This window comes from Asterias amurensis, chromosome 2 (genome assembly GCF_032118995.1).
Source record: "Asterias amurensis chromosome 2, ASM3211899v1".
NCBI classification, from domain to species: Eukaryota; Metazoa; Echinodermata; class Asteroidea; order Forcipulatida; family Asteriidae; genus Asterias; species Asterias amurensis.
Genome location: NC_092649.1, coordinates 23,803,816 through 23,818,701, shown reverse-complemented (window position 1 = coordinate 23,818,701; position 14,886 = coordinate 23,803,816). Strand labels below are relative to the sequence as shown.

Below are 14,886 nucleotides of genomic sequence, written 5' to 3'. Positions count from 1 at the left end.
TAACAATCATGACGCAAAGAGAACGCATTATATTACTAGAATTGTTCCGCGCTCGCTTATTCCACCAATTGAGGGCGTGCCATGTTAACTTGATCGTTATCGCTGCAGTGTGACTTGCCCTTAAGGATACAGAATTTAATAAATGCTGGCTCTAAGATTGGACTGGCTTGTTCTCAACCTTTCAACTAATTTGCTTAGGTTGTTTTCAGGAGACTGAAAAAAACTGTAGAGTGAGAACCCCACCAGGTTTTTATCAGTACATGTACATGTACAAGTTATTTGACTCCACATAATGGTAGACCATGAAGAATTTGTAGCCAAGTGCGACTGTGTGCTAGATGTTGTATCATAGTTATCTGCCCAAACATGACCAATTACAATTCAATTTGTAAGTGCAATAATGTACTGTTCATATTGATTGAAAAAAATTCAATTTAACAATATGTTTTGGTGATTTTGTAACTATACTTAAATATTAAAATAACATCACATGTACACAAATAAAAGTACTTCGAGTCATTTGTATAAGTTTTTGTATTTAAATGTATTTACATAAAGTTAAATCATACAGTGGTAAATAATAAAATAAAGTAAAAATGGACGGATCAATTGTCAGGAAATATGAAAGAATACAATTTCAGTGAATCTGAAGCATCTGGAAGTATAACTTGTATCACTTTCTTCATTTATAAATACAGCTATGAATATTTTATGTTGCTCATTTTCAAACATAGTTGACAATATTGCCCTTGAACACAATTACAATGAAAATGACCTTGCTAAATGGCCACATAAAAAATGAGGTAAAAAGCTAGAACATGGCTCAGTTTCACAAAGTTAATAAAATTATTGATCATAACCACGTACAATCAGGGGCCAATTTCATAGCACTGCTTAACACTTGGCGGTGAGCATGCATTCCATTTTCATGTACTTATGGTTAGTAGCGCTATGAAATGGAAACTCACACGGTAAGCACAACTTCAGCCATTAATGAGCAGCTTTAAGAAATTGGCCCCAGATGAAGTGTTTAGTACTTTACCGGCACACTCGGGAATACAGGAATCATGGGAATAATAACAGAACCAGATGATCCATTGTGTACAATGTAGCGTGCACATTGCAGGCACTCACTGAGGGACAAAGGGTTCTGGAACTCATGCTGGAGATCTCCCTTTTTTTCATGGGGTTATTGTGTAATCCTCCATTCCAGACCTAGGTCCTTTTGTTGTAGAAATTTTTATTTTTTTTATAGCTGCCAACATTATTAATCATTGTATTTAGCATGATATCGGCCATCTGTCGGTCTTGGCTTATGGCCAAGGGTAATGCAATTTATGTTGAGCGCATCTCACCTTCAAATTATTACGCAAGTTCCGGGGAAAAGAATTAATCCTGTCACCGAGCATGGAAAACTTCCAAGAATCCTAGGCCCAGTGGTTAAGATGTGAATGAACCGTAGATGCTAAGCAAAGTGCGACAACACATCTTTCAAATGAATCTTGTGTTTTGTTAAATCAAGCCAAGGTAGTATCAATGCAATGTTAAAATTTTACTGTAAACGGAACATTGAAACATTGCACAAGTGTGGACCGATTATGCTGCTCCATTTAGCCCTTACTGATGGGCGTTAACATCCTGAGAAAGTGCATCAGCAAATTTTGCTTTCCTGTATCAAAAATTGTTTACCGAAAACAAACATACATTTGTCTAAACTAATACCAGTTATGGGGAGATTGCTAAACCTCTTCTTCAACCCAAGTGGTGGTGAAATTTATTTTGTAATATTCATCACGAAGGAATCATTACGTGTACTTTAGAAAATTAAAACAGGAATTGAATGCATGTACTTCTTTTGTTAAATGCAAACCATCATAAAGCAGGAATTTGTTAAAATATCTACATTTAGCTCTCTGTTGATGGGATCTACCGACTTGTGGTGTTCCACTGTTGGAAGTATGCTGCTGTTGGTCTATTGGTGTACACTTCTTTGTCCATATACTCCAGGCTGTAGGACACAAATAAAAAGGAGAAAATTAATTATAATGTTACACCGTTTGGGGGGGGGGGGTCTGAAAAGCAAATACACATACATGTATGAGAAATATGCCTCCATGTTTCTGGACATTGCCCTTGACCCCTTAAAGGAAAATTATACATTTGTTTTTTGGGAATCGTTTAGTTGTTCAAAAAAGGTTTAGATATCACCAATATGGTGCAGTCATGTCCTAAGAGAAAAATCCGCAACTGAATTGAAACACAATCATGCAGAAACATTTCTCAGTCAGATTAAACTTCCCTTTAAGGCCAAAAAAAAAAAAGGCCAAAAAAAAAGTACGGGTTGATCGTCCCCTCCTTCATCCATTTTGGAGGCCACATCCTTTTTTTTTTTACTATGTTTTATTTTACACTTTTTTGTCAAAAACACAATTGTTTTCTGTGTACTTCTAAATTAACTTAATAATCTTTGAAGAACTTTTAACTAAAAAGGTAAGTAGTGACTTTAAACTGAAGAATTGTTGGCCAGTTTGAATCAAAATGCTTGGGGGTGTAGCACTGTATACTCAGTACTTTCCCCGAGTCCTGTGAAAAAAATCACAGGCACATTACTGGGGTGGGATTCGAACCCACAACCTTGAACAGGTTTTGAACTAAATAAAATAAAGCATGTGACTTACTTTGATTTTTGTTCTGAGCCTAGCCTGACGTTAGATTCCACCTGTTCCTTCTCAAGACCTTTCTTGATTCTGTCTTGCTCTCTCTCCATCAGCAAGCTGTTCCTTGCATCAAACAGCCTCTGTCTCTCCCATTCCTTATCCCTCTCTGCCTCATCCTCCTGGATGCGCTTCTTCTCCTGTCGTTGCAACTCTTGGATGCGACGGATCTCTTCCAGTTGCTCGGGGGACATTCCCTTCCAGCGGTCGGTGATCACACGGTGGGGACCAAAGGCACTCTCGGCCACATCAGGATTCTCAGTGAGTACGTCCCCATTGACATGGTTGATGATCTCGGTGAAGTTGTCGTCAAGTTCCTGTTGTTTGGCAAGGCGTGCTTTTTCAGCCTGTTCAGCAGACTGTATGATGGAAACAAAAGTTGAAGACTTATAAAAATACATTTAATATAAACCACAAGGGAAACTGAGTGGGTAAATTTGTAAATGATTTTTGGGGTTGAACAAAGAATTGACTAGAGTGGGATTCGAACCAACAACCTCCGGATTAACGTGCCGGCGCTCTACCAACTGAGCTATCTAGCCCTATATTGGCAGTGTCCCTATTTTGTCAATATCTTTGTTCGGGGGTGCCAGTCAGAAGCCATACAACCGTTAACTGCCGTGTAGCCAGGGATCACACCCAAATTACGATACAACCTGGGAAGCGGCAGCCTGGGGATCACCTTAAGGGGATGCGAATTTTTGTTTCAGATATCAATATAAACCACAAGGGAAACTGACTGGGTAAATTTGTAAATACATTTACATAGCTGCCAACATTTGAAAATTTCAATTACCGTAATTTTAGGATTATAAACCGCCCGGCGTATAAACCGCACTTACCCAAAATGTAGAAACAAATATTTAAGTGTTGGCGTATAAACCGCCCGGCAAATAAACCGCAGTCACGAGCGCACAAAGAGATATATATTTCTATGAAAAAACTGTTAATTCAAGCAATTCGTATTTTCGTAATTCATAGATAAATTCGTAATTATTACAAAAACTCATGCATTCATCTTGACACATCATGAAACATACTAGAAGCTTAAATGTCAAAAACAAAAGGGAATTATCAGCAAAACTTTAATTTGGAATTTGCAACTCACCAGTGAATTGTTGTAATCTCTCATGGACTCATTGATGGCTCGTCTGCATTCCTCCTCGGCCTTGGCAAGCTCCATGGCCCTTTCATCAGCCTCTCTGCGATGAAGATCGTAAAGTCTGTCTGCCTCTTTCTGTCTTGCCTCTTGGAGTCTCTTTTCCTCCGCCTGCCTCCTCGTCCACTCCCTCATCTGCTCCTCCATCAGCTTCTTGCGGGCTTTAGAGTTGAGATCTTCCCCATCAAATTTCTGGACACCTGAGATGCCACAGCGGGGGTCATCGTCGGATACTCTTGCAGGCTTGTCCTTCTTTCTGGCTTCTGGGTCATTAAGATCCCACTCACGTCTTGCGTCTGGCTGTTGATTTAGAGAGCGGAACTCATTCAGAGCTTTGTTGAGATTTCGCACATCTTGCTCTTTCCGACGAGTAAGTAACTCTGCGATTTTGTCATTGCGAATCATATCATTTGCTGTGGAGGAAGATACAATAAATCCTTTATTCATTAATCAATGATATTCATGAATAAATGAATAAGCCTACATGTACATGTACTAACTTAAAAAAAACAGCACACAGTTAGTTTGTTTACTTTTTTGTTCCTCATTCTCTTATCCTTGTTTTTCTTTTCTTTTTTGCTGGAGGGGGTGGGTGTGGAGACTTACCAAAAGCTTCATGTCTGTGATTTTCTCTTTCCTCTTGTAGTTTTCTGTCATGAACTTGTTCTTTTACGGCTTGAACATCTACCTGTTACCAACAAAAAACAACAAAACAAACCATTACAAACATATCGACCCTCACATGTATTCGACCCCAAACTTTTGAATCCTGTTTACCGCAAGACTGTGCAAGCCCCACCGGTGACAGAAGCTCTGCTGTTTACTCATGGTCTGTATTTTCATCAGACTTAATCATGCTGAGAATAAAGTTTCATGTTGTAGGTTAAGCTTAAACATTTTTAAATGATGAATTCAAAGTCAAACAACACATGTTTTCATAATAATGAATGGAAGCAGTCAATGTTCATTGTCAATGTCAGACGACTAAGTAAAACTTCGCTAAACCTAATAAATAAGGCAGGCAAAAACATTGACAACTACACTTAAATAAAAACATGTCTCAACAATTTGATTTCGTTGTCTTCTTACCCCAATCGTGCGGACTTTCGCGTTGAAAATTCTGTTCTGCCGTTCCAACTCCATGTTTCTACGCCGCTCAATGGCGGCCGCCTCCTTCAAATCAATTGGTAAATCAAGCTTATACATCTTGATTGGACTCCAATTTGGAGTGTCGTAGTCAAACTCCCTAAAAACAGGATAATTTCAATTATTATTATAGTTTTTATACTTTAAAATAATGTTGGACGGATCTTTAGCGAAAAACTGTATATCTAGGTCCAGGACGGATTGCGTTACACTGCTTGACTGTCGTCTGTCCGGTGTGTAATGAAATGATCGGAAAAATCACACCGCTGAACTTTATGCAGTTGTCATGGACGTTACTATGTTCATTTCCGATAAACACCCAAACAAGTTGTGGCTCATGACAAACTGAACGCTATTGGATACTGAACAATCGTTCTGCCAAAATTGACCAATGATAATAGAGTTTATTGCTTTACAATCAGCACTTCCCTTCCAGGGGTTAGTGACGATAAGATTTGACACGGCACCCTGCCCATGCGGGGCTGCTCTCGTTGGTCGACTGCTCTCGCGTGACGAACTCGTTCACCACCACTGAGAACGAGGTTGAACAAAGCGGCACTCTTTTTTCGCAAAATGTTTTTATTCAATCCTTTTTGCTTGCAAAATAAAGAAAAAAAATTATTTCAAGATAGTATTAAAAATACATGTAAAAAAAAAAATAGCTGATGAAGAATTTATTTTTGAAATGAATAAGTAAAGTTATTAATAAGGGCCTTTTGAAATTGGCTTATAACGAACAAGGCTCTGTGTCGTCTTGACGACGTTGTAATCACGTGACATAGGAGGACAGATCGACCGTCAGAGATATCAGACCAGCCGTGTCGTGGTAATATGAAATCGGACCGGCTGCGCTACCAGACAGAGATTTACAACAACAACAAACACGACGACCGTAGTTTAGTTAACTGTTTATTATGAGTAGTTTTTCTGATTTCTAGGCGACACAAGATCTGTAGTGACTAAAGGCGTGTTAACGAAATCGTAGTGGGTAGGTAACTGCATATTTTTTTATTTATTACTAAACCTAAACTTAAAGTAAAGTTTACAATAATCCTGGTGTCATGTGTTTTCATTCACTTCACTTTCAGTAAGATTAAGAAGAGAACAGGAAAATTGTTCACAATCAAAAACTAAATGATTTTGTTATTTTTTATTATTAATTCATAAATACCCCAGACAGTTTCTCTACTCCTATTGGTGGAGAGCGCGTCACGTGGGTGTGTATAAACCTTTTGTTAATGCACACTGGAGCTCTGTTTAGCCTATGCACACTGGCACAACGCGCTCTCAACCAATGGACTGATCCGGCCTGTCAATCAAACTGTGCGCGTTCACCCATTTTGACCAATCACAGCAATGATTGTGGTCGGACAAACTCGGTCATGCGTGCCCGTATATTTGGCACGCGCGGCAGAATCTGCAGAATGTCATTGGGAGTGCTTGTACACGTGTCTTGCTCACGTGCGCGGTGGGCGGAGCTTAGTGGAAAGCCGGAACGGTCCATAGGAACGCAATTCATAAAAAATCATAGCTATTAGCGTGTAATCTATTAAAGCGCGCGCGCGTACACACAACCAACGCGCATCAAACAGATTCTTCACAAAGTTTTGGAAAAAAGTATTTCAAACCTCGAATTTTCAATTGTTAAAGTGTTTATAGGCCTTACTGTATTTTGTAACGTTTATTAAGGGCATTTATTAATGGGAATAAAAGAGTAGTGACTCGTTCTTAAACATCCAATTAAAACCTTGCAGGGTCGTTGCCGTATATATTCAATCAATGGTAACCTTTTCTTGTTCTTTTTCTACAGGCCTTTGTGCCTTTTAGGGTTTAGCTTGCTCAAGAACCAACCATCACCATGACAACCCTTCCTAGATTAACCACACTGGAGACACCAGTCAATGTTCTTCCATCTTCCCAACCACCAAGCATGGTTCATCGTTCAAACTCCAAGACATTCATTGGAGGAGAAGCCAAAGGATTATCTAAATCTTGGGATGAGAGGTTACTACAGAGTGCAAATGGAGAGCGACCATTGCCTCGATTAAATCCACTCCGACCTCCAAGACTGAGTAGAACAATGACTCTAGAAACTACAGACTCTCATTACCAGAATGATTTAAGAAGTCTGCTAATGAAGAGGGAACAGTACCATAAGTCTCATAACAAATGGATGAAGCCATTTTATGGCTCCAAGGTGGAGCAAGAAGATTACAGGTAAGCTAAAAAGTCAAGATATCCGTCTGTTACATTCAGGTCGAGTTGCAAACAAATCAGCAAGCTGCATATCAGACCAAGAAACCTACATGAAGTGTTACACTACACGAAAGATAGAAAGCTGCTCACTTTTTCACCTAGCAAACTCAGCACCATGCAAATTGGGCACATTTTCATTTCAAACTCGGCACCCAGTCCAAAACCAATGGCGGCGATGAACATAAAAAGTGCACAGGATGGAGGTGACATTTAAGCTGGGTTCATATTAAACATGAATTGCAGAAGCGAAGTAGTTTTAGGTGTGACCTGCTACATGTAGTGCTAGCATGTGTAAAACCCAAGATACTAAGTGCTTTGAAATCTTGGGTGGTTGTTGGGCAAGCCAGTGAGTGAGTAAAATGTCTCAATTGTAACAAGACTATGAAAGTAAGCAAGTATATCACAAACTATGGTTTCTTTTAAAGCTACACAGTACACGGATTGCAGACTTTTTGTGCTTCAGGTAAACCTGTAAACCCAGCACTTATTTGGGGGTTAGTAGATTAGCTGGCTATGGTTATTTGTACATTCATTTTGGCTCAGTCATCCTGTGTAGGATGCATTATCATTATATCGGACTCACTTAATATGCAATTTCTTTTCCTTACTCTCATTCAATGATCTGCTAAACAATAAGGCTTTCCAATGGTCAGATTGTGCTTCAGAGAAACAAGACCAGACAAAAATACAAGACATTGATATCTGTAAGAAAGCATTATTAAAGTCCAAACTGATTACGCCCATCACTTGCAAAACAAATTACTAATGGCTAGAAAGTTATGTTTAGGAGAAAACATGTTGATCTTTGGTATTGGTTTACAAACAACCTGCATTATACAATGTTGATGTAGTTATATGGTCACCAGTGACACTGTCCAGTGGCCATTCAAAAACGTGGTATTTAAGCTATAAGCCCAATCTGATAATCTTTCCTTTTTATTTCAGGAAACACATTCGAGAAGTTCTGAAGAGTCAGATGACTGACCGAGATGCAAACTATCGACGTTGTCTTACTGAGCGAATGGAGGAAAGTGATCGAGCTATTGGATACGATAAGAGATGCTTACAAGATGATCAAACAGCATTTCAGAAAAAATCCACATATCTTCGGCAATTTAGAGATGAGAACAAAAAGGTAAGAATGATTTGGCTCTGCAGTCATCAGATGGGAAATACATTGTGCAGAAAATAGACTGTATTTTATTTGATATCGTAGAAATATCAAAAGTTAAGATATTGATCAACTAATGACATCACAAACTATTGATAAGGTGCCATAATACTCCGGTTTGTGTTTTGACCGTGTGCCTGTGACTTGTTTTAAAAATATAATTTGTTGTAATGTTTGGTTTTCATGGTCCACTATCGCAGAAGGGTAATTCTGTAAAAATGCTATGCTACCTAAGTAATACCAGCCCGGTCCAATTTCATGGCTCTGCGCTTACTATCACCATTCTCTGTGCTAGCTGTGAAGCGAAGAATGTCTACATGTACAAATGTAGTAACATATAAACTTGGGCGATACCACGATATTATCGAATATCGCTATTTCGATATCGGATCGATTTGGTTTTAATCTAAATATCGATATTTATATTGCGATATCGATTAAGTATCGCAATATCGATTAAGTATCGCGATGCATTTCTTAGCCGAGACATCTTGCACCCCATAGGTTTGGAGTAAAACCAGAAGAATAGGTCATTAGAACACCTCTCTTATGCTATGACTGGCTCTTCTAAGACTGATGATGTCAAATTTAATTAATCGTGATTATATCGAATATCGTGATATTTGTAAACGATATATCGTGAATAAAATAAATCGATATCGCGCAAGCTTAGTAACATGGAGTATGCACGCTCACAAACAAAAATTCCCTTTTAACCCTTGAAATACATAATGGCATAAATGCAGAATTCCCTGCTTCCGTTAGTGCAGATTCTCTGCTTACGGTGAGCAAAGCCATGCAATTGGGCCCAGATCAAACATGTATCATGTAAGTCACTATGTGAAAATGCAAATGTCACACATGTGTACCTGAACTGTCCTGTAGCGTTTTGTATCAATGGTAAAGTGATGGAAATATGCTAGATGTAACTATGATTACATTTGTTAAAGTGACATTTCTTTTATTTTTATACGAGGCACCACTATGCAATGGATAAAGTTCCAAAATTAGAAACTTTCCACTATTTTTAACTTTAGGGAAAGAGTGAATATATAGATTTATAAGATTTCTGACATCTCAGTTATTTCAAAAATTATGCATCGACAACAGCTATCATAGAAAGAACGACAAGAGGAAGACTGACACGTGTGTACGTTGATTGAACTAATGGGCTCAGACATGTCAGATGCCAACTAAAAGTTACTAAATCACAGGTATCACTAGCACCAGTTTCATATTTTAAGACATTGGACACTATTGGTAATTGTCTAAGACCAATCTTCTCACTTGGACAGTGTATCTCAACATATGCATAAAATAACAAATTTGTGAAAAATTTGAGCTCAATTGGTCGTCGAAGTTGGGAGATAATAATGAAAGAAAAAACACCCTTGTCATGAAAGGTTGTGTGTTTTCAGATGCTTGATTTCGAGACCTCAAAATCTAATTTTGAGGTCTCGAAATCAAATTCGCGGAAAATTACTTCTTTCACGAAAACTACGTCACTTCAGAGGGAGCCGTTTCTCACAATGTTTTATACTATCAACAGCTCCCCATTCCTTGTTATCAAAAGGTTTTGTGCTTATAATTATTTTGAGTAATTACCAATAGTGTCCAGTAACTGGACCAGTTCCTTAAAGGAGTTGTAATTTTAACAAAGTTTATTTTGTTTCCTGCAGTTAATGGAAATAAAAGAACAACAGTTGAAGATGGTAAGAGTACAGACAAACCAACAGGAGGGGGAACTACTGCGATATAATCCCATCAACTGGAGTCAGACACTACGGTAACAATCTACCATTAGTCAGCAAATAATTTATGTCCAAAATATAGAGCATTGTAAACTTTCTGCAATAAACCTGAATTTATAGCAAAATGAAGACCACATGTATGGTGCTCATCAGCATTACTAAAGCATTGTTATTATTGTACCTCAATATGGCTCCAAAATGCACTGACTTTTACATGTTAAATCCAATACTCTGCCAGTCATTATCTGGCATTGAAAGTCGTTACTTTCAGAATTATTCCAGCCATTTAAATATGTATGCATTACCAGTTTATCTGCTTCATGCAATAATATATACTTGCATGATTTCATTACTATTTGCAGAGGACTAGGGCCTATCTAATTGGTTTCAGCAATGAATTTGTGGTTGATTTTGCATATAAAATATTTAGAAGTCTTAGTCGTCTACAGTTGAAATGACATATGATTAAGGCACATAACTTGAATCAAGTAACAAACGATTGCAACCAATCATGGAACGTGGAGTTGATGGCATGTTGAATTAATTCATCAATTGTGAAAATCACAATTTTTTTTAAATTGACACAAATTAATCAGCATTTTAACCTTATAAAGAGAGGAATAGCATTAAGAATGTTAGAATACATTATGTTTTGGGTAAGTATAACGACGTTATCAAAGTAAAATATGGGAGATTATTACCGTGAGTAGTAAGCTGCTGTATCTGTTATTAAATGGCAGTCCTCTGTCACAGTACATCTACATTTGTAATTGGCATTAAATGTTTGTGTAAATAGCCAAGTGTATGGATAGAGCAATGTAAATAAGTGTGAGGTTTTGTATCGGTTAAATACTTAAAATGTTTTAAATATGTTTTCTCGATGATGGATTACGAGAAAAAAATATGTGTCAAATGTAAAACATAGGTTGTTACCATGTTACAGCTTGGCTTTGTGCGCGTGTTTTAAAATGACAGGTTTTTCCCTTTTCCCCTTAATTGATCACATCTTTTTTATTTTCATCAGATTTAAAAGTCTATAATATTTTTGAGTTTGACTTTAATAAGATTAACTTTTATTTATCCCCTTATAAAAATGTAAACAAGTTGATACTCAGTTATTATAAGTTATGTTGTGGCAGATGCAGCCACAAATAATAATGAAACTGTAGAATGTGAATACATATCTGGTAATGAGAACCCAACTTATGCTAGTAACTCTGACATTCTCTGACATTGAGAAGAAACTTCAATGTCAAGAACCATGTTGAATATTGAACAATATTTACATGAATATAATAATATATAGCTATGTATTAAAGGCAGTGGACACTATTGGTAATTACTCAAAATAATTATTAGCATAAAACCTTACTTGGTTACGAGTAATGGGAAGAGGTTGATGGTATAAAACATTGTGAGAAACAGCTCCCTATGAAGTGACGTAGTTATTGAGAAAGAAGTAATTTTCCATGGGTTTGATTTCGAGACCTCAATCTTAGAATTTGAGGTCTCGAAATCAAGCATCTGAAAGCACACAACTTCATGTGACAAGGGTGTTTTTTCTTTCATTGTTATCTCCGACTCCGACGACCAATCGAGCTAAAATTTTCACAGGTTTGTTATTTGATGCATATGTCATGTATGTTGAGATACACCAAGTGAGAAGACTGCTCTTTGACATTTACCAATAGTGTCCACTGTCTTTAACTCCTGGCATTAAACCTCATTCTAAATCCACCCCAAAAAGGTAACCAAATGTTGGAGTGACCAACAGTGGGAATAATGACTTAATTCTCTGTTAATCATGGTGCATAAACCTGTGTAAATGTACGCAACGGATAGTGTTGTATTTTGCATTACACCCAATGTAAAATGATGCCAATTTAAACTGGAGTAATTTCTACCCACCCACCAAGTCCAAACATTAAATCTTTTACAAGGTATGTCCACAACATGGCTTCAGAATGTTTCAACATGTAAGAAACATTACTTTATTGTAACTCTATCTACAGTATGTAATACAACAACAAATAAAAGTTGATGTTTAAAGTATATGAAAAAAAGAAAACTGAACAAAAATTACAGTATTTGTAAAATTGTACATTAAGAATGGAAAGCCTTGTACATAGTTATTTAAATAATAGCATATTCTGTTATCTTTGAAGGGAAATAGCCTAATACTACGTATACACTGCAAAAGGTTATCATTATACAGCATAACCTTGATTTGAAAAGTACATTGAAATACAGTTCAGCACAGTTTGGCATAAGAAGTAGCTAGAACTGTAGTAAACTTGCAGCCTGTACAAACAAGTGTAAATCTCTTGGGAGGAGTGTTTGCTCTGAAAAAAAGGCTGGTGTGGTCTCAATGTTTCAACAGTATACACTCTGCTCATGTTAAGGAGATGAGCAGAGTATACTGGTTGAGACGTCAGTGCCACAGGGGCTCTTTTTAGAGCTAACTCCTCATATTTATACATGGTTGTACCTGCAAGCTTACTACTTATAGTTTCTTCTTGTTGTCCACACCAGGCAAAGCTTCAAACGTCACAGTTTGGCATGTTCGAGTGTTTCTAAATGCTCATACATGTAGATTGCATTGCGTATTGTACAAGTAGTTCTAAATATGTAGTTTCAAGTAAAGGTAAATGTTACAGCACAAACAACTATTTGTCCACACACAGAGCAAGATCTTTATGGCTAGAAATCGCTTAACTACTAATCACAAGTTAAAAGAATTGTTCTGTCGGTAAAATCTTGCTTTGTGGGAAAAAAGGGAAACTAAGAGCAGAGTTATAATTTAGGTAAGTAACGTCCATTGGTTTGAATAATTAAAACAACTGTGTACACGGAACTATTTTGTCCACCAATTTTGCATAGCAAATTAAATAACACTGATTGGTAATAATGAGTAGCATGTTATGCTTTTTTTTTTTGAGTAGCAATTTATATACATGTATTTTTGTAGCATTATTCTATGTTACACTAGATAAATTGTACGAGGAGTTTTCAGGATATTTGATATTAAAATGGAAGCACAGCATTTAGCTTTAAACACTACAGGGTACATAGATATTATTGGAAAGCAGTGGCGGACAACAAACTGTCAAGAAAGATAACAGGGGTAGTGAGGGGTGCCAAGTAAATCGTCACAACATAAAATATCTTCCTAAACATTTGTTGATGAAAAGAGAAATGTTTTTGATTTGTCAAAACAATATGTTTTACATTAGTTTGGAAAATTAACATCTCTTGGGATGACTTACTAGTTAGTAGATGTTTGACATTTGATGTCACCTTTAACGACAAACAATTATTTATAAGGTGACATGTATTTCATTGTATCTATAGATAATATGTCAGCATTTTTATGATGTAATGCATATTTTATTGTTTTGATATTACTTCACATACATGTATTAATTATGTGAAAATCACAATCCAAGCACTTCATGTTAGTTTTTCAATTATTAACAATCATGTTATACCATTTTTAAACAATGACATATTTCTATCAGGTCTATAACATGTAAAGAGTTCGGTCCTTTTTATTGAATAACAGTTTGTCAAAAATAATAATTGACAGCAATTTTTGCATATTCATAAAAACTTTTTATTTAAGATCAAATGTGTGCAAATACTTGTTTAGCTTGAATTACACTTGTGCTAAGTTAGTGTGTAAACATCAGTAGTTGAGCTTACAGAGCATTGTTTTTGTAAATAAATGGGTGCCAGCTGTTTGATTTCAAATTGTGTTTCTTCTATGTTTCAATAATGAATTGATTACCGTTTGGTTGTTTTGGTTCCTTTGCATGCAATCAAATATCTTAGCACTTGGAAGGATTCTGATTCAAGTAACTGTTCAAGTACATCGGAACAAGTTGTATATTATATGAGGTCGTTCAGTTCTACTTCTACCTCCATGTTCAGACACAGTACTAAAGTCATTTTAACGCAGGGTCCAACTCTGTGTGTCTGAACAGTACTAAAGATAGACTGAATAGAGTTCAACCCACAAAAGATAGACCGTCCAGCGAAGGGGTTTATCTTTAGACCGCTTCGAGTTTATCTCTTAACACTGTGTGTAGACAAAATAAAAAAGACCACATCCGGTTTAACTCACAACAGATGACCCATTGACCTCTGTAATCATTATGTAAACACACGGTGACCAATGAACAGGACAATAAACAGGATGTTAGAGTAACGGGGTCGCGTTTGCTTTGACCTCTTACAACCAAAGATAAACCGTATCGGGTTTAACTCAGTGCTGTCTGAACGCAATGGGAACAACTTTTTACAACCACCTCAAAGTTAAACAGGTTCGGGTCTAACTTAGTACGCTGTCTGAAAATACCCCAAAACATAAACCAGCTGTGGATTACACTACAAATCTAACAGACAAACAACATAGTACAATCAGAACCTCCAGATTCAGAGTCAATGAGCTACAATACAAATAGACCGATCCACTAAGCTCCGCCCCACTGTGTATTGACCAATCACAATGCAATAAAGGTTACACGTGCGTTGTGGGCGGAGCCTACTGGATCGGTAACCAAAAACCAAAAACAATAATGAGCTTATTAGCCAAGTCAATCACAATTTATACAAAATATTCATGTCCAAACAAAAGTTACAAAATATACTCTGACATTCTGATGGTATGCAAAAATAATAATGTACATG

At 36.9% G+C, this 14,886-nt stretch overlaps 2 protein-coding genes across 2 annotated transcripts; one reads left to right on the top strand and one right to left on the bottom strand.

The window, feature by feature from the left end:
* Positions 1 to 96: 96 nt before the first annotated feature.
* On the bottom strand, positions 97 to 5,275 carry LOC139954268 (RIB43A-like with coiled-coils protein 2). Its single transcript, XM_071953998.1, has 5 exons — positions 4,963 to 5,275; positions 4,480 to 4,561; positions 3,823 to 4,286; positions 2,679 to 3,073; positions 97 to 2,008 (listed from the first exon to the last, which is right to left on the bottom strand). The coding sequence occupies exons 1-5, from the start codon at positions 5,077 to 5,079 to the stop codon at positions 1,927 to 1,929; spliced, it is 1,140 nt and encodes a 379-aa protein (XP_071810099.1). The 5' UTR covers positions 5,080 to 5,275; the 3' UTR covers positions 97 to 1,926.
* Positions 5,276 to 5,809: 534 nt separating this feature from the next.
* LOC139954264 (uncharacterized) lies at positions 5,810 to 13,947 on the top strand. The gene is made up of 4 exons (XM_071953994.1): positions 5,810 to 6,007; positions 6,830 to 7,236; positions 8,221 to 8,410; positions 10,126 to 13,947. Exons 2-4 carry the CDS (start codon positions 6,878 to 6,880, stop codon positions 10,234 to 10,236), a joined length of 660 nt encoding a protein of 219 aa, XP_071810095.1. The 5' UTR covers positions 5,810 to 6,007; positions 6,830 to 6,877; the 3' UTR covers positions 10,237 to 13,947.
* Positions 13,948 to 14,886: the final 939 nt, after the last annotated feature.